We start from the raw sequence: 20,100 nt of genomic DNA, 5'->3' as shown, positions 1-20,100 counted from the left end.
AGTGGACCTGGGAGTATCGTGCCTTTTGTGTATAATCATATTATTGCCCATAAATTTACCTCTCATAATGCTAAGAACAGATAAGCAAGTCAAGTGAATGAGCAATTAGTTGACTAACGATAGAAAGGCCCATTTGCTACTAATATTTGAAAAGTAGGGTTTTGTCTGATGAAGCATATAATGTGCCAATGCTATGATTTGTCAGGTCTTAATTAGCCAGACAAATGTGAACTGCATTATGTAGCTCCCACTTCAAATCCGTGCCAAGCAGAAAAGTAGAGACAAACAATTAAGAAAATCAGAAAGCCAACCGTGTAATACAGTCTGTCATTCCGTATCTGCTGTAGCCTGGCATATTCACACTCGTTTGTAGCAGGCCACTGTACATTATGAATGTGTAATTTACACTATGGTGCAGTCACCTCTCCTTGCTGGAGGATATGCAGCACAATTCCTGTCTGTATGACAAACTTATTTCTGCTTCCAAGAGCTGTATAATTGTATATGATAGGCTGTCAAAGTTGTAAAGGCTACACAAGCTGGCAGCAATCACCTAGTGTTGGGCGAACAGTGTTCGCCACTGTTCGGGTTCTGCAGAACATCACTCTGTTCGGGTGACGTTCGAGTTCGGCCGAACACCTGATGGCGAGCTAAGAGCGCATGGCCGAACGTTACCCGAACGTTTGGCTAGCGCTGTGATTGGCCGAACGGGTCACGTGTAGTGTTGGGCGAACATCTAGATGTTTGGGTTCGGTCCGAACATGGCCGCGATGTTCGGGTGTTCGGGCCGAACTCCGAACATAATGGAAGTCAATGGGGACCCGAACTTTCGTGCTTTGTAAAGCCTCCTTACATGCTACATACCCTAAATTTACAGGGTATGTGCACCTTGGGAGTGGGTACAAGAGGAAATTTTTTTTAGCAAAAAGAGCTTATAGTTTTTGAGAAAATCGATTTTAAAATTTCAAAGGGAAAACTGTCTTTTAAATGCGGGAAATGTCTGTTTTCTTTGCACAGGTAACATGCTTTTTGTCGGCATGCAGTCATAAATGTAATACATATAAGAGGTTCCAGGAAAAGGGACCGGTAACGCTAACCCAGCAGCAGCACACGTGATGGAACAGGAGGAGGGTGGCGCAGGAGGAGAAGGTCACGCTTTGAGACACAACAACCCAGGCCTTGCATGAGGACAAGAAGGGTGCGGATAGCAATTTGCATTTTGTCGCCATGCAGTCATAAATGTAATACAGATGAGAGGTTCAATAAACAGGGACCGGAAACGCTAACCCATCACAGATGTTCATTGTTCATGTTACTTGGTTGGGGTCCGGGAGTGTTGCGTAGTCGTTTCCAATCCAGGATTGATTCATTTTAATTTGAGTCAGACGGTCTGCATTTTCTGTGGAGAGGTGGATACGCCGATCTGTGATGATGCCTCCGGCAGCACTGAAACAGCGTTCCGACATAACGCTGGCTGCCGGGCAAGCCAGCACCTCTATTGCGTACATTGCCAGTTTGTGCCAGGTGTCTAGCTTCGATACCCAATAGTTGAAGGGTGCAGATGGATTGTTCAACACAGCTATGCCATCTGACATGTAGTCCTTGACCATCTTCTCCAGGCGATCGGTGTTGGAGGTGGATCTGCACGCTTGCTGTTCTGTGTGCTGCTGCATGGGTGTCAGAAAATTTTCCCACTCCAAGGACACTGCCGATACCATTGCCTTTTGGGTACTAGCTGCGGCTTGTGTTGTTTGCTGCCCTCCTGGTCGTCCTGGGTTTGCGGAAGTCAGTCTGTCGGCGTACAACTGGCTAGAGGAGGGGGAGGATGTCAATCTCCTCTCTAAAGTCTCCACAAGGGCCTGCTGGTATTCTTCCATTTTGACCTGTCTGACTCTTTCTTCAAGCAGTTTTGGAACATTGTGTTTGTACCGTGGATCCAGAAGGGTATAAACCCAGTAATTGGTGTTGTCCAGAATGCGCACAATGCGTGGGTCGCTTTCAATGCAGTCCTAGGCCGAAGAGGTCATAGCCTAGGGTCACAAAAACCTGTTTATTTGGGCAATTTCAATGGTAGTGATGCTGACGTACATAAATATCAGCCATGGCCGTTAGCAACGTCTGAATTTCACGAAATGTCTCATGCAGGTAGAAGACATATTGTTAGACTTGGATTCCAAAGATGGGGTCCCTACATCTCTGCAAACCAGGGTTACAGGGGTCCAAAATTGGTAAAATCCCCCATAGGCTTTCATTGCCTCCCTATTTCACTTTCCAAAATCTCACATCTTTTCAAAGGGCAATTGCTCAGCAGTGGCAAATTTTCTAGCATTGTAGGGACCCTTAGGGGGAACATGACTGGTGAGTTTCGGGCCCCTAGGCCGAAGAGGTCATAGCCTAGGGTCACAAAAACCTGTTTATTTGGGCAATTTCAATGGTGGCGAGTCTGACGTACATAAATCACAGCAATGGCCGTTAGCAACGTCTGAATCTCACAAAATGTCTCATGCAGGTAGAAGACATATTGTTAGACTTGGATTCCAAAGATGGGGTCCCTACATCTCTGCAAACCAGAGTTACAGGGGTCCAAAATTGGTAAATCCCCCATAGGCTTTTATTGCCTCCCTATTTCACTTTCCAAAATCTCACATCTTTTCAAAGGGCAATGGCTCAGCAGTACCAAATTTTCTAGCATTGTAGGGACTCTTAGGGGGATCATGACTGGTGAGTTTTGCCACTGCTGAGCCATTGCCCTTTGAAATGGTGTGAGATTTTGGAACGGTAAATAGTAGGCCCAATGAAAGCCTATGGGGGATTTTACCAAATTTGGAGCCCTGTAACTCTGGTTTGCAGAGATGTAGAGACCCCATCTTTGGAGTCCAAGTCTAACAATATGTCTTCTACCTGCATGAGACATTTCGTGAGATTCAGACGATGCTAACGGCCATTGCTGCGATTTATGTACGTCAGACTTGCCACCATTGAAATTGCCCAAATAAACAGGTTTTTGTGACCCTAGGCTATGACCTCTTCGGCCTAGGGGCCCGAAACTCACCAGTCATGTTCCCCCTAAGGGTCCCTACAATGCTAGAAAATTTGGTACTGCTGAGCCATTGCCCTTTGAAAAGATGTGAGATTTTGGAAAGTGAAATAGGGAGGCAATGAAAGCCTATGGGGGATTTTACCAATTTTGGACCCCTGTAACTCTGGTTTGCAGAGATGTAGGGACCCCATCTTTGGAATCCAAGTCTAACAATATGTCTTCTACCTGCATGAGACATTTCGTGAAATTCAGACGTTGCTAACGGCCATGGCTGAGATTTATGTACGTCAGCATCACTACCATTGAAATAGCCCAAATAAACAGGTTTTTGTGACCCTAGGCTATGACCTCTTTGGCCTAGGGGCCCGAAACTCACCAGTCATGTTCCCCCTAAGAGTCCCTACAATGCTAGAAAATTTGCCACTGCTGAGCAATTGCCCTTTGAAAAGATGTGAGATTTTGGAAAGTGAAATAGGGAGGCAATGAAAGCCTATGGGGGATTTTACCAATTTTGGACCCCTGTAACTCTGGTTTGCAGAGATGTAGGGACCCCATCTTTGGAATCCAAGTCTAACAATATGTCTTCTACCTGCATGAGACATTTCGTGAAATTCAGACGTTGCTAACGGCCATGGCTGAGATTTATGTACGTCACCATCACTACCATTGAAATAGCCCAAATAAACAGGTTTTTGTGACCCTAGGCTATGACCTCTTCGGTCTAGGGGCCCGAAACTCACCAGTCATGCTCCCCCTAAGGGTCCCTACAATGCTAGAAAATTTGCCACTGCTGAGCAATTGCCCTTTGAAAAGATGTGAGATTTTGGAAAGTGAAATAGGGAGGCAATGAAAGCCTATGGGGGATTTTACCAATTTTGGACCCCTGTAACTCTGGTTTGCAGAGATGTAGGGACCCCATCTTTGGAATCCAAGTCTACCAATATGTCTTCTACCTGCATGAGACATTTCGTGAAATTCAGACGTTGCTAACGGCCATGGCTGATATTTATGTACGTCAGCATCACTACCATTGAATTGCCCAAATAAACAGGTTTTTGTGACCCTAGGCTATGACCTCTTCGGCCTAGGACTGCATTGAACGCGACCCACGCATTGTGCGCATTCTGGACAACACCAATTACTGGGTTTATACCCTTCTGGATCCACGGTACAAACACAATGTTCCAAAACTGCTTGAAGAAAGAGTCAGACAGGTCAAAATGGAAGAATACCAGCAGGCCCTTGTGGAGACTTTAGAGAGGAGATTGACATCCTCCCCCTCCTCTAGCCAGTTGTACGCCGACAGACTGACTTCCGCAAACCCAGGACGACCAGGAGGGCAGCAAACAACACAAGACGCAGCTAGTGCCCAAAAGGCAATGGTATCGGCAGTGTCCTTGGAGTAGGAAAATTTTCTGACACCCATGCAGCAGCACACAGAACAGCAAGCGTGCAGATCCACCTCCAACACCGATCGCCTGGAGAAGATGGTCAAGGACTACATGTCAGATGGCATAGCTGTGTTGAACAATCCATCTGCACCTTTCAACTATTGGGTATCGAAGCTAGACACCTGGCACAAACTGGCAATGTACGCAATAGAGGTGCTGGCTTGCCCGGCAGCCAGCGTTATGTCGGAACGCTGTTTCAGTGCTGCCGGAGGCATCGTCACAGATCGGCGTATCCGCCTCTCCACAGAAAATGCAGACCGTCTGACTCAAATTAAAATGAATCAATCCTGGATTGGAAACGACTACGCAACACTCCCGGACCCCAACCAAGTAACATGAACAATGAACATCTGTGATGGGTTAGCGTTTCCGGTCCCTGTTTATTGAACCTCTCATCTGTATTACATTTATGACTGCATGGCGACAAAATGCAAATTGCTATCCGCACGCTTCTTGTCCTCATGCAAGGCCTGGGTTGTTGTGTCTCAAAGCGTGGCCTTCTCCTCCTGCGCCACCCTCCTCTTGTTCCATCACGTGTGCTGCTGCTGGGTTAGCGTTACCGGTCCCTTTTCCTGGAACCTCTTATATGTATTACATTTATGACTGCATGCCGACAAAAAGCATGTTACCTGTGCAAAGAAAACAGACATTTCCCGCATTTAAAAGACAGTTTTCCCTTTGAAACTTTAAAATCGATTTTCTCAAAAACTATAAGCTCTTTTTGCTAAATTTTTTTTCTTCTTGTACCCACTCCCAAGGTGCACATACCCTGCAAATTTGGGGTATGTAGCATGTAAGGAAGTTTTACAAAGCACGAAAGTTCGGGTCCCCATTGACTTCCATTATGTTCGGAGTTCGGGTCGAACACCCGAACATCGCGGCGATGTTCGGCGAACGTTCGCGAACCCGAACATCTAGGTGTTCGCCCAACACTACAATCACCAAATGGTTCCTGCACACATTCCTCCTCCTATGGCACTACAGCCCAATTTGAGCCGTGGCCTCCTTCAGTTTCCTGCCCCATTCATCTCTACCAATCCGTATTGATTTCTGAGGCTTCTCTGAAGAACTCTTAACAATTGGGTTTTTACGGGAACAGGTTGTTAGCCTATTGCCCAACCCCCAGACTTGGAGGACCAGGGCATCCTATTTAGTCTGGAACATCACCTTTGACCTGTCCAGCTAGGGAGACCCTGCCAGTAGCTAGGCTACTGCCGGCATAGCTCTCGGGATCCCACCACTGCGACAAAGTAAGGATAGCGTCGCTTGCACCCACTCCTTTGTCCCTAAACAATCCAAGTGTGTCCCTAATTCTGAACTATGATGTTGCTGCTCTGATGGGTGCCTGCACGATTCTGTGCAATCTACTTCACACAATAGAGGAAAAAACAGCGCATACCAATTCAATATATTTGAAAAAGGTGTAATTTTGTTAATATTGCCGGATCATAGTCCTTTGGTGGTATAGGCAAATAATGTTTATACCAAATTATACACACTGGCGCATATAAGGTTTATAGATGACTCACAACATAAGCACACAGCAATTTTATGAGCATGCTTATAACCATCATGAGGGTGATGGGCAGGGAGGATATGCTCAGAATAAATATGATTGTGTGTTTGTGTGTGTTGGTTCTGCAAATGGTTATGCTGGTATCTAAAGTTGAGATGATTGGCAGCCTGTTGCTAATATTCTTGCATGCTTATCTATTGCAAAGCCTTTAGGACACTGGAGTTGGTATCATGGGCAGGCATATGAAGTTTGATGGACTCTTATGCCCTTCCACTAAACTTAACATGGTGTGTATTACTACAATTGTGAGTGGAAAGCAATAGACACTTGTGTAGAGACCTCACAGTAAGACGTGGGCCTTTCAGAAGCAGCAATTTTGAATACTGGCAATTGCACAGACACATTAAACAACAGGGACATCATCTTGCAATAATGGAAGAAACAATTTCAGCATCTAAAATAGTAATTCTGAAAGCATCAAACATATATTGTATGACGCAAACACAGACAATAAGCTATCAGTAGGTACAATAACCCCCATTAACAATTACTCCACAAAGAAACGTTATATACACAAATATACACACATGATAACAACCCTTCTGTGGGATAGTCCCTTCTCCAATCATCATCTCATCATCCACAGATAGAGATGATCATTCGAGAAAGGGATCATGGGAATGTCAGCAATACGTCCAAAGAACAGTTGGTAAAGGGAGCTGCATTGTCCACGCAACATATCAGCTGAATACAACACTAAGGAGATGACAGGGTCATATATAGTTACGGTATATTGAGGATGAGGTGAAGCATTTCCTACCATTAGAAGCTATGCTACTGCATTTCTAATTTGATGGAAACTCTGGAAAAACTGGGTCAAATATTTGATTGCTTACTGTGAAGAGGAAAGAAAGTAACTGGTAAAAGTTGTCAGGGTGTAAGGCATGCTGGGAGATTTGTAGGACTGAAAAATCTGTTGGATTTACCATCACAGCTCTTCATGTCCAATGGGTTTCATAAAAATAGTAATTAATCAAAAATATGAATGCACATCGCCTTTAAATGGCATCCCCGGCTCCCCCTCATTCTAGTTTTTTGTCTTTGGCATTCCTGGCTTCCCTTTGGTTCATATCCTTACTGTCTTTAAATGGTAAAAAATGCAAGCTACTTTTTAAACAAACCACCCTCCACCCAACACGTTGCACTCATTCATAAACCAGAATTCATTTTACAGTATATTTGGATTTCCCTGACCTATTTACTCATACTTGTCTAAACAAACTTTTAAAATACCTCCACAGCCAAACACTAAAGAACTGCAATAATATAAACTCATAAAATAGTATTTTTTAAATGAACGACACTTAGGCGTAACAAACACTCGCTTTATACTTTCCCAAAGGCTAAGAGTTTCCACAGGAGATTAATCCATAAAATTACGTTTTAATAGTTTTTTAGGCTTGAGCTGTAAAAATTATGGATGTGTTTGCTACAAGCAATTATGGCAACAGGTCCCCTAATCTGACCACCAGATTTAAGAAGCTGACTAGATGACACACCAGAGTCAGATACAGTTCCACACATTTATTTAAAGGTAGATTTGAAATACATTGAATTCAAATGGAGCTTATAGCTTCTTTGGTAGAAAATCACATTCCAGCTGTTTCCTAATCTGAAGTGGAAAATATTCTTAAAGACATACAGTATATATATATATATATATATATATATATATATATATATATATATAATGTTGAATTGATCATATAAGTATGGCCGTGTGCATGTGCTGTCTTTACTACACAGCAGTAAAGAAGAACATTTCTACATACATTGCTTACTGTACAAATCAACAGCAAGAGCTCCAAAGCAAATGTAGTTGTTTTTGCAATAATTTACCTGGTTAAAGAGAAATAAACGCTATTTTTTAGACATAAAAAGAAGAGGACTATTTTACTTACCTGGGGCTTCATCCAGCCCCTACAAGTCATGTGTGTCCCTCGACGCACCTTCAGTCTTCCTCTGTCTCCCGCTGGCGACCTCTGAGGTCGACGTCTTTGTGCATGCGTCTTCTGTGCATGCATCATGGGGAGCATACTGCACGCTCCTAGTGACGCAAGCGCAGAAGACACCGACCCATCTGGGAGACGGCGATCTTCAGATGCAGCCAGCAGGAGACCGGAGGCGCATCTACTTGTAAGGGCTGGAAGAAGCCCCAGGTAAGTAAAAATAGGTTTTTTTTTAGCTTACCTCGGGAGTACTTTAACTGGAAAAAACAAAGATGAAAAAAATGAGATATTAAATCAAAGAACACTTATTATTATTCCCTAAAGAGGAGCTCACCGCTCATAACCACTAGGTTTACTTATTAGGCATGTTTTTATGTCAACGAAAAATCATTAATATTTTTAAATCACCGAAGTGGAGCTCACTATCCATAACTGCCAGGTTTACCTATCAGGCTTGTCTATACCTTCATCACTGTATAACGGACATGCAGGCACTTACAGGTGAAAAAAGTGCCAATTGTATAAAGTGGCAACATTACCACATTCATTTTATCAGGCTATTTGGTGGGTAAAATTGAAACGTATTATATAATCGTATTTCCTACTAACTGAAACAAAGACAGCCTGTTTTCCAGAGAAGTCCTTACTTCTTATTATGCTAAATAATTAAAACTGCAAACAATTAAGGCTCAATTACCGAAAGACAAATTGCAGCTATTTTCCGCTTAAAAAACTCTACTAAATACCTTTTTTTAGAGTCTGAAACAATGGAAACAAAGGAGAGGTTAGATTAATTGCAAGATTCTCAAAATCTGTCCTCCGACTATGAAAATGTCGTCAAGCTAGACTCAGCTTCAGGCGTGAAATAATGATAATGAGTTCTTGGAAACAAGCTCAGGTGCATGTGCTTATGTTTCAAGGTGGGTGAATCTCACAGCAAATCAATGGTTGATCCACTGGACCAAAAGATATACTTACAGACTCAGAAGCAAGTTAAGGGAAAGACAGCTTGCTTTTGAAATGTTTGTTATCTGTCTGCACTGTATTTCCTTTCACAAAAAACTAAGGAATACATATCTGAAGCAGAGTATGTTCCATTTACACAATAAATGCATTTTTATTGATCTTGAATGGAAATAAAATGCAATACAACTTTACTGGTCTGAGATTTTTTTCTCCCACATGGGTAAAGAACTATTCTTTTGGGGTTTTTTTTGTTTTTTTTTGCAGTCTTATGCTGAATACACACGGTGCGTTCCCGCACTCGATTTCCCGCTCGATTCCCGTCAATTCGTTTATTTCCAACATGTCCCATTTTCATTTCGATGGATCGTTAGGTCGATTTGACATACTTTACATGCGAATCGACCTAACGATCCATCGAAATGAAAGTCGGACATGTTGGAAATAAACGAATCGACAGGAATCGAGCGGGAAATCGGGTGCGGGAACGCACTGAGTGTATTCAGCATAAGTCCCATCTGGAGAACACTTCTAGCTTCTTGATAGAATGGGAACGAGTGAAAAAAGTCAGTTCCTCTGCAGGATTTACTACTGTCTGTTACCCCACTAGGGAGATATCGCCATTACTTCCTATTCTCGTTATACTCAATGTAAAGCTTGGTGGGCACTGTGGCTCACTAATAGGAGATGCTTTGAAAAAGTAACAACACCAACAGGACCTTCTCTAGCAAGTCTTTTGGTTCTGATTAGGATTTTTCTCCCTCCTTGACTTGGTTTAAAGTTTTGGGAACCTAAACTGTTCATTTTCACTCATCTGATAATGAACAGTTACATGACAATTATGGACTTCAAGATGAGACGTTAATGGAAGATTAGGACACAAGGGGCCATATGCAATTCATTTTTTCACTTGAGTTTTCTCGTAGGTGATATTTTGACAACTTGTAAATAAAATGCTTTTTAAACCATCAGCAAGCAAACAAATGTGCAAAATAGTTTTGACAGTACCTTTTCACCTACTTTTGGTACTTTCTCCATTGCAAAGTGCTAGAAAGTTATTTTAAATGGAAGATGAAAAATTATCTCCTAGGAAAAAACTCGGGAGAAAAAGTGGATTGCATATGGCCCAATGTTTTAGAGTTTCTAAACTACATCAAAGATTTCTATTTCGTCAATATACTCTCAGCTCAAGTATTCTATAATTTTAGTGGTACTCCAGGCACGTTTTCTTTAAATTTTAGGCAGAATTGGGAAGGGTTATAGTCTATGTCATCTCAGATCAAAGCAAAGAGGTGCAGGTGCTGTATGATTGCCCATATGGCTCGACAATTTCACTCTACAAAAACTCAACAACTGGCAGCAGAGAAATAATGCCATTGCCTGTTGCAACCAATTACATCAGCTTGCATTATCAAGTACTGCTTTAAAAAAATGGGTGAAAAGGTTTACACAGCTACATTAAACTTTCTTTACGTATACATTTATGGTTGCTGCTAAAACTTGACAAGTGTTTTCACAAATCATTACCATACCTGCAGCACTCCGCGCACAACTGCATAACACAATGTAACAGCTCCTAATTCAAGTGTATTAACATATTTATTCCTGACAGTTTCTATTTGCTCTATCTGGCTCACATTGCTGCTGTCAAAGGTATACATCAAACATATGTTGACAGGCTCTTGTGGAATAATCGCTCTAGCGAATGTATGGTTGCTATCTCAACACATCACACCAGCAATGTTTACGTGTTTGACCCTGCAATGGTTAATCCAATCTTCTCTATAGCTACGTATCCAGCACACAAGAGAAAATGTAAATGATGGATCCGTATGTGTGGAAAACAATGTGTGCCTAAGAACAGACTCATCATACAAATGTGTTCAAGAGATAACTTCATTCTAAATAACTGAAGAATACATCTAATCTTGACCTGCATCCTTCCTACGTTGCCAAAATGATAGGGTGTTTTCAAGTAGGTGCAGAGTAAGGTAAAGTTAATTCTCATTCACGCCATGAGGTTGATGTACTAACTGCCAGTATTATTGCTATGCGCAGGCAGCGCACAGCAATATTACCATTGCTACCGCCAGCAGTGTACTGCGTGTTATGCAATTAGCACAACCTGCGGTACATGATTAACGCAAGCGTTACTATGGCAGCGTCCATTATGCAAGTAACAGAACGCATTAGCGAATATGAATGCTTTACCCATATATTTCAATTGTCATGTTTACATCTCTGTTTTGCAATGCATTCAACTGTCTTAACGCACTGGTTGCTTTGGTTGTTTCTGGATAACATACATGAAAATACATATGCCTTGTTGTAAAGGTTTCATTATTCAGATATTTCAACGCCTGTCCTGAGCAAACCTGGAATTGGGCATCTGCTCCACTCTTGCACCAATTTTGCTCTCCCTTTATTTACACTGGTTTTGATAAATCTGCCCCAGTGCTGTGTCGTTCAGTGCCACCAATCTGGCCCTGCTCATAAATGAAAGTTAGTGGTATCAAATAAGTAATCTAAAGCTAACCTTATAAAATTGAGCTTAAAGGGGATCTAAACTTAAAACTTACAGGCAATGCGCCCTGATTCACAGCGGCTGATGAGAGCTGAATGGATTCTTTGATCTAGCTAAACAAAAACTGGGCACATTGCAGTGAATTTCTTCAGCAAGTAAATATGTGCAATAAAGAGTTTTCTTTAAGTGCTGTGCAAGAGCTCAGGTCCGCTCTAAGATGAACCTTGCCCCTTCTTTTAGCCCAACACTAACTGTAAGCCCTACTGTAAATCAAGCACTAGATTTTAATCTATGCCTAGCACCAGAGCAGGGACAAGGTTCTCCAGCACCCAAGGCTGAGACACCAAAGTGCGCCCCTCAATCCCTGCCACCCCAGCCATCACACACTGATTGCTATTAGACTAAGAGGGCCACAGGGCCCACAACCTCCCCAACACCTTAATATGTAGTTATCTGGCTTGCAGTCACTGCTATGTATCCCCTTTTCTTATTTCTTTCTGCTTCATACACAATTAGGAATGACAGCTGAATGAATTGTGTGCCCCCTCCTACACTGTGCCCTGAGGCTGGAGCCTCTCCAGCCTATGCCTCGGCCCGGGCCTGCCTAGCACTAACAACCAATAACGCTAACACCACTCTCACACTAACCTTACTTAGAAAACTAATTGGCACTAACATAAACCAACATTTTTCATTCTTGAAAATATGGTGCCAAATACACAAACAGTTCAGCTTGCAAGTCTTTTTGTGTCACTCACTCTTCTACGAAGGAGTCCAGTGGATTCAAACTCAAACTGCACTTACAGGTAGCAGAGGTTTTAACAATGGGGCAAAGGACCATACCAACAGCTGCTCGAAGGAATCCCTTTTAGGAGAATTAATGTCAGACAAATTTGGAAGGTTGCAGTTTTACACTTTAAAAAAATTTTTTTTTACTCTACCCTGAGGTTAATTTTTAACTCATACAAGAAAAATACCGAATTCTATCCACTAGTCTATCTCCATTCATACATGAAACTTACTGTATATAATCGCCAAAGTTACAGAACAAGACCTCAAAATGATTTGTTAGTGTCCTTATTTAATCTGGGGAGATCTTTTTCTTGGTATGAGACAGTGGCTGGGACCTCGACTAGAAATACATGAATTATGGACGTTACGAGACATGGGAGCCAAGAGAAGGGACAAAACTCTGTTTCATGTCATCAAATTAAAAATAAGTACCTGCAGAGTTCCTCTGTATATGAAAAGTGAGACTGTAGTAAGATGCAGTTTTCCAAGCAAGGCTGCTAGTATATTACTATCACTGTTAGAGTCTCTGGGAAGATATTCAAAAAGAAGACTATTTTGCATTAGTAGCTGATTTATTCAAAGGGTAATATTTATCCCAAACTAATAAAATGGTGCTTACTTTAAACACACACATAAGTGCAGGGGGGATTTATAAATAGAGACTCTTCTGCATATGCTTGGATGTTTGAAGCAAACACAAGTTCCATGGACCAGCGCTGGAATTACTCCTTTAGTAAACGACTCTTTGAAAGATTTAAAGGGTAACTAAAGTCTTAAGAACCTAAATAGATGAAGAATGTTTCATTCTATGGGCAGAGCTAAAGCGGTTCAACAGAATTCACTTATATTAAGGGGATTTTTTTTCACCAAAACAGTGCTAAATCTACGTCCACTTGTTGTGTGATAAGATGCTGGGTGGAATTTACTAATAGCACAGCATGCAGTGGTAACCTGCGATCAGGAAATATCCCTATTGTGGTATCATGTCACTAATTTAAAGAAGAACTTCATTCCAATCAGTAGCTCATACCCCCTTTTCCCATGAGAAATCTTTACCATTTCTCGAATAGCTCATTACGGGAGTCTGTATGGCTGATATTGTGGTGAAACCCCTCCCACAGTGTGATGTCAGAACCTAGGCCCTGACACTGTCTGTGAGCCTTGTTGCATTGTGGGACATAACAGCTGTTTCCAACTGCCAAGCAACCAGTATCTCCCTCTGTGCATATGCATAGCTCTTTTTAGCCTATTGCATTGTTAGGGGGTGTGGTTAGAGATAATGGTGCTTGGTGTTGTCTGTTTTTTTCATGTCTGCCAGTAGTAAAGATGATTACATGCAGGCTGATTGTGGATCAAACAATATGAACATGAAATATGAAGTTACATGGCAATTATTAATCATTTCTTGATCTCTCTTCTATTTTTTAACTTCTCACATTACAACATATTGATTTATTTTTCTTCCTTTTCTCTAAAGTTCATCTTTAAGTAGGGAGGAAGCGTGCCCAATGGCAAAGGCTCACACAATGCACAGTGTCACTTTGGGAATTCCCTGAGTGATCTTTGGACATTGCTCAGGAGCTTTATGTCCCAGGCATGGCTGCAGTGATCACCATCATAGTACGGTGGCTTACAGTGTTATAATAAGGGGCCGATGCTTAAGTTGGTTTGACTTCTTAAAACAGAAAGAATTTACAATAATTCAGCTTAAAGTGAACATCTATGGTTACCCACAATGCACCACTACTGAATATGCAAATTATCTCTTTATGCCCCAGAAGCTAAGCTTGCACTCAGAACCGCTGGTGTCTAGCAAGCCTATTGCTTTAAATTTTACAGAGCTGCATCAACCCCACATGCAGACTTTTTATCCTGATTAGTGAAAGTCAGGGCTTGGCCCAGTACATGGCAGGGATTGATATGGCTCTATGGGATAGGGCTTGGACCAGTACATGGCAGGGATTGATATGGCTCTATGGGATAGGGCTTGGACCAGTACATGGCAGGGATTGATATGGCTCTATGGGATAGGACTTGGACCAGTACATGGCAGGGATTGATATGGCTCTATGGGATAGGGTTTGGACCAGTACATGGCAGGGATTGATATGGCTCTATGGGATAGGGTTTGGACCAGTACATGGCAGGGATTGATATGGCTCTATGGGATAGGGCTTGGACCAGTACATGGCAGGAATTGATATGGCTCTATGGGATAGGGCTTGGACCAGTACAACACAGTAACCAAGCAGCTCGGGGTGATCCAAAACCACAAGGATTTGCCTTTTTAAAACAGAAGGAATTCACAATAATTCAGATTAATTATTGTTAGATTCCACACAGCTGCCACCACCAGATGAAGTAAAAAATACTCTTTATTCAAACGTCATTAAAAATGACATTCAGTCAGTAATCATAGCAAGAAATTGTAGCAATGGTGACAGCCCGCTGTTTCGGACTTGACGTCCTTTGTCAAGCCATACTGCTATCACTAACAGTGAAACACGCCTTCCTTAAATAGTGATCATTTACACAATCAACCAATGAGTTTAAAATCTTTTCCACCAATGAGAAGTTCAGACAAGGGATGAGGACCTGATGGGGAACTACTAAAGATCATGTGATACATAGTTGGCCAATCTGATTTTAAACTCATTGGTTGATTGTGTAACTGATCATTATTTAAGGAAGATGTGTTTCACTTTTAGTGATAGCAGTATGGCTTGACAAAGGACGTCAAGTCCGAAACAGCGGGCTGTCGCCATTGCTACAATTTCTTGCTATGATTACTGACTGAATGTCATTTTAATGACGTTTGAATAAAGAGCATTTTTTACTTCATCTGGTGCCAGCTCTGTGGAATCTAACGTTATTGGGCCACATAGTACTGTGACCGTGAGCTAAGGCACACTAAAGTCTTTTTGCATGGGTGCTTCTCCAACTCTGTGACAGGTGAATTATTCTAAATTCCTTCTGTTTTAAGGAGGCAAACCAGCCTAAGCATTGCTTTTTAGTAGGAGGGATTTTCGGTCTCTTTTAGTCCCCTACACTTTCCATGTGGTTTTGGGTCACCCCGAGCTGCTTGGTTACTGTATAGTAAGGAGGCAAACACTTTAAAAAAATTAACACATCAGCTAATGAAACAAACACAGATCTATGTAAATTGATTTATGGTATTTAAAATCCACCACTACAATTCAGGTCTGTGCAAATATTATTTTCTTCTGTTCTTCATTCTGTTCTTTAACAGAGGAAAGAAGTGGATGTGGTCACATGATCTTCTCTGCACTATGCTTTTGCTGCCAGCAAAGTGGGAAGCAACTCTCAATCTGCTGGCAGCAGGGAGCTAAAGGACCAAACCATGAACCAGACAGCCAGGTATTAAACATATGTTTTGGTTTTTTTTTTGTAAAAACTATACAGTAGGTCTAGACACAAAACCCATAGATTTCTATTTAACTTGAATTTACTATCATATGCATCAAAAAAATGGAACAGTAAACTATGGCTTTAATGCTCTGTTGCAATGCTTAGTCTATTTAGTGAATTATATATAGTCTATATGTTTTAGTGTCCTATCTGGGAAATCCGGACAAATCTCTTGTAAGTTTCCAATTTTTAGAGCACGTTCAAACCAAATGGTTTGAAGGTGAAAAAATTCTGCAAGTTGCATTTTGGTGCGCCGACTAATCTGTTTATTCAGTGCCTTCAAAAACAGGATAACGCAAAGAAATGCACTGAAATAACACGCACGTCTACAAGGTCATTCTTGGTGTAAAAAATGAATATACTATGAAATAATATCTAACACTGGCAAAGGGCTGGTGGACTCTAAAGAAATGGTTGTGACTTTGGAGGAATAAATACAGCTCGGAAACGATGACAATGTTGGCAGGTATGGAAAAGCACTGGGAGGCATTAGACTCTTGCTTGCAATAATAAAATCCCCTCTCCAAGGCAGTGCTGAGCTGCAGAGCCGTACTCCGTCATTATGCAGTGTTGTGATCAGGGGGTGTCAACTCTTCCCTACAAGCACCATCCACCACCCTCTATTCAATTTGCTGAGCTAGTGCCACTGTTGCCTTGCTTGTCAATTAATTATCTTTTAAAACTTACAAAACGCAATGTTTATACATTGCACTCTTAATATATTCACTGTGATTAATTACACAAGTGTGATTCTTGAGGAGAGACTCATTACTCTCTACACTAGTGGGACAGGCCCATAATATTCTCCAGAGAAACATTTGCTGCTTCCTACCTGTCTGTTACGTTCATCCATTATCCGCGTAATCTGAATCTTTTTTCTCCCCATAGTCCCCGTTTTCCTTTCTTCCTTCGTCCTTGAAGCAATGTATTTTTCCTTCCTCTATCCTTCTCACTTCTTTCTGTCACAGTTCTTTCACTTTCTGGTTACTCTTTTCAGTTCACAGATCCCGACATCCGGACCTGTTTGTGTGAAAGAAACGAATGGCTATTAAAACAAAACATAGACAGATACATGTATATTTTTTTATAGAAGACACCTCATTACATAAAGCAATTAAAATGACAATGTGGAAAGGATTGTAGTATAAAAAATGCACAGTTTTCACACACACACACAGGAAATGGTTCATCCACTGATTACAATAACTGGACACTGTAGGGGTCCTGGTATAAGTGATAATCTATCAGATCTGACAGATGTTCTCATTATGGCTAGCTGAAATTTGAAATCATTTTAGACCAATGAACCCTCATTCCCTTTTCCTGTGAATACGTGTCTGCCAATAGAGAATGTGACTGAGGCCAAGAAGCAAGCTACATGGAACTGGTGGTTGGCATATTGACAGACCGTTTCCTTAATTGTGTTCATTATAAATTACAGCTCTCTCCTCCTGTGGACAGTCTAGACCAGTGTTTCTCAACATTATTTTGGCATGTACTACTTTATTAATGACTGTGGTGACCAACTGCCCCCTGTTTTGAGTAACATCATCTCAAGTACCGCCTGATGCATACATATTGCTTAGGAGGATTTCATAATTGTGTATAAATGCTTTTCAATGCTTTTCAAACATTCATTGATGGTTTTAATCAACTATAAATACTTATTCGGATTAATTTATGTATGGTATGTCAATTTTTCCATCTCAAAAACTTAATAGATTAACTGAGACAAGTTTGAGTACTCCCAGAGCCCAACCTGGGGTACACATACCATGTGTTGAGGACCTAGGGTCTAGATCATAGCAACTAATTGGATGTACTGCATTGAAAAGGACCGTAGCTTGTGGTCAGACCACGCTCTACCAAAACAGTAGAGGTAAGGTTGAATTTTTTTTCTCCTCTAGGTCAACTTCCTTGAGCTATCTTTTCTATGTTCATCCCCTCTCCTGGTTATGGGCCATGCTTTCTGTGTGCTGCAGCCCCTCTCCCCCATTCCATGAACAGCCTGTTCCATGTACGGTAGACCCTTTTTTTCAAGCATAACTTGATTTAGTCAGTAGCACATTCTTCCTAGTGTTGCTCTTAATTTGCTTCCATATGGAGAAACCTCAACTTCTACGCCCAGCTGCTCTCTTGGGTAGAAGCTGTCCTAGGAGGTGGCCTATGCAGACATCTAGCCCTGACAAGAAGTACAAGATCCTGAGCATATTGCGCATGTGTCTCCTCTCCATCTATCCATGATTTATCACACTTATGTTCCATGTTGTCAAAACAGCCCAAAGAAACAAGCTGCTGAAATCAAAGTGTTGTTGTGTTCTTGAATGACCTCACTGGCCAATAAAGCCACCAATCACACTGAGAACCTGTTCACGCCAAACGCAGCACAAAACAGTTCCCACCACTCTGTACCGCCTCCTTCTTCCACTACTAGGATTGAAACTGTACGCGATGCCGAGTGGTGCTGCTATGGGACATGTGCTCAATTCAGTTATATTGTATGGGGGCTGCAATGCCTAATGTGAATTTACTGTAAAGAGCCAAAGAAAGAGTATGAGAAAATAAAAAAAGTCTAACTGCTTTAGTAGGAACGTACAAATCGTCATGTTATTTTGTCCCCCTGGACTGCTGATCATGTTGAAAGACATTTTTTTTACTAAAGCTATCCTCCAGTTATGTCTGAATCTTGTGCTCAGTTTAAATTGACAATATTATGCTGAGAATACACGGGTCGATCTGGTGGCTAACTAGCCGCCGGATCAACCCCCGCCGCGTCCCCGCTCGTCCGCACGGATCAATTACCGCTCGTCCTCGCTCCTCATCAGCTGCTCGATTCCCTGCCACTGTCCGCCGGCGGAATTGAGCGGGCGGGGGTCGAGCAGCTTGATCGGACCAGCTGAATATTATCAGCTGGCCGGATCAGCTGCTCCATACACGGTACAGAAACATACTGTGTATCCCCAGCATTAGAAGCAGATTTGGTTAAATGCCATTAGGCCCATGGAGGTCATGCTTTGTTTTTGTTTTTTTTACCCCTTGGCCTTGAAATACAGTTTCAGTGCAGTGACAAGGTGACATGGATGTCACCTGTCTCTGCACTGTACAAATACCACCCAAATGAATGCATGCAATTCAGAGAGCTCTGGGGTCCACCACTGAACATATAAGAGGGACCTTAATTTGTGCCTTATATGGGGCCTAAAACATTGTTATGGGTTCTGATAATGGCTCTGCAGGAAATCAAAATGCATCCAATTGGTACAGTAACTGCTGCTCTCACTTTAACAATCATTCATGTGAAATCTAGAAAAAAAATGAAGCATGTGCACAACTGGCCATCTGAGCGATTTTTGCAGCACCAGCAGTCCACTGTGCACTGAGTAATGCTGATTATTTAAAAAACAACGAGCTTCCATCACAGCTTTAAAAACCACATTAGTGTACATCAAGGAAATCTGTGAGCCATCCTTGAGGGTCTCAGTAAACAAGGCTTCTGGCGCTCCTTAATGTCACAGAAAACACGCATAATAATAAAATCAATTGTAATAAACAAAGAGCCTCGTTTGCTATGGTTGTCAAATGCTGGAGGTACCCGGAGAGCAAACCAAACTTTGTTGACAACTGTCTGCCACTGCTATAGAGATTCCAACCATAGCCTGAGTTATATCAGACCACAGCAGAGGTTGCTAAACTGTAAGCAACAAAATGGACATGCACAAACAAAAACTTTTATTCAAATGTAATTCCATTGTCCTGGATGAACACAAATGGGTGCATGCACAAACTGATTACCATATCGGCAGCCCTAAACATTATCAAAGATAAGGTTTTACAATTTTGCCACCAAGCAAGAGATTGTCTTAATGACAAGACAAATAACATTTATATCGCGCTTTTCTCCTGGCGGACTCAAAGTGCCAGAGCAGCAGCCACTAGGACGCACTCTATAGGCAGTAGCAGTGTTAGGGAGACTTTCCTAATGTCTCCTACTGAATAGGTGCTGGCTTACTGAACAGGCAGAGCCGAGATTCGAACCCTGGTCTCCTGCGTCAGAGGCAGAGCCCTTAACCATTGCACTATCCAGCCACTGCTGTTTTAAAGTGGACCTGAACTCAGAACTTCCTCTCTGCTCTAAAAGAAACTCAACAGCATAATAACCTTTAAAGAAAACATTTCTTTGTTACAGCTGATGCAAATTCTGCAATAAATCTCCAGTGTTTCTACTTCCTGCTTTCATGGAAGCAAAAATATTGTTAGCATCCTGAGCTTTCAAATGAGCTTATCTGCCGTGGCAGTCAGCTGACACAGGGGAGAAATCAAATTACAACATATGATTAGACGCAGATGAGGGGGAATTATTAGGAATTATAATATAC

The 20,100-nt window shown here is 41.8% G+C and overlaps 1 protein-coding gene across 10 annotated transcripts in view; it reads right to left on the bottom strand.

Annotated features, from left to right (window-relative positions):
- MEF2C (myocyte enhancer factor 2C) overlaps positions 1-20,100 on the bottom strand; it is a 369,418-nt gene that overhangs the window by 166,340 nt on the left and 182,978 nt on the right. For all 10 annotated transcript variants that reach the window (XM_068247862.1, XM_068247894.1, XM_068247888.1 and 7 more), the window contains one exon: positions 16,557-16,744. In XM_068247862.1, the coding sequence (XP_068103963.1) occupies positions 16,557-16,610 (54 nt within the window). In that variant the 5' untranslated portion in view covers positions 16,611-16,744. The remainder of the gene's footprint in view (positions 1-16,556; positions 16,745-20,100) is intronic.

This window comes from Hyperolius riggenbachi, chromosome 1 (assembly GCF_040937935.1).
Source record: "Hyperolius riggenbachi isolate aHypRig1 chromosome 1, aHypRig1.pri, whole genome shotgun sequence".
NCBI lineage: Eukaryota > Metazoa > Chordata > Amphibia > Anura > Hyperoliidae > Hyperolius > Hyperolius riggenbachi.
The sequence above is the reverse complement of the archived record's forward strand: the minus strand, read 5'-3'. Positions and strand labels throughout refer to the sequence as shown.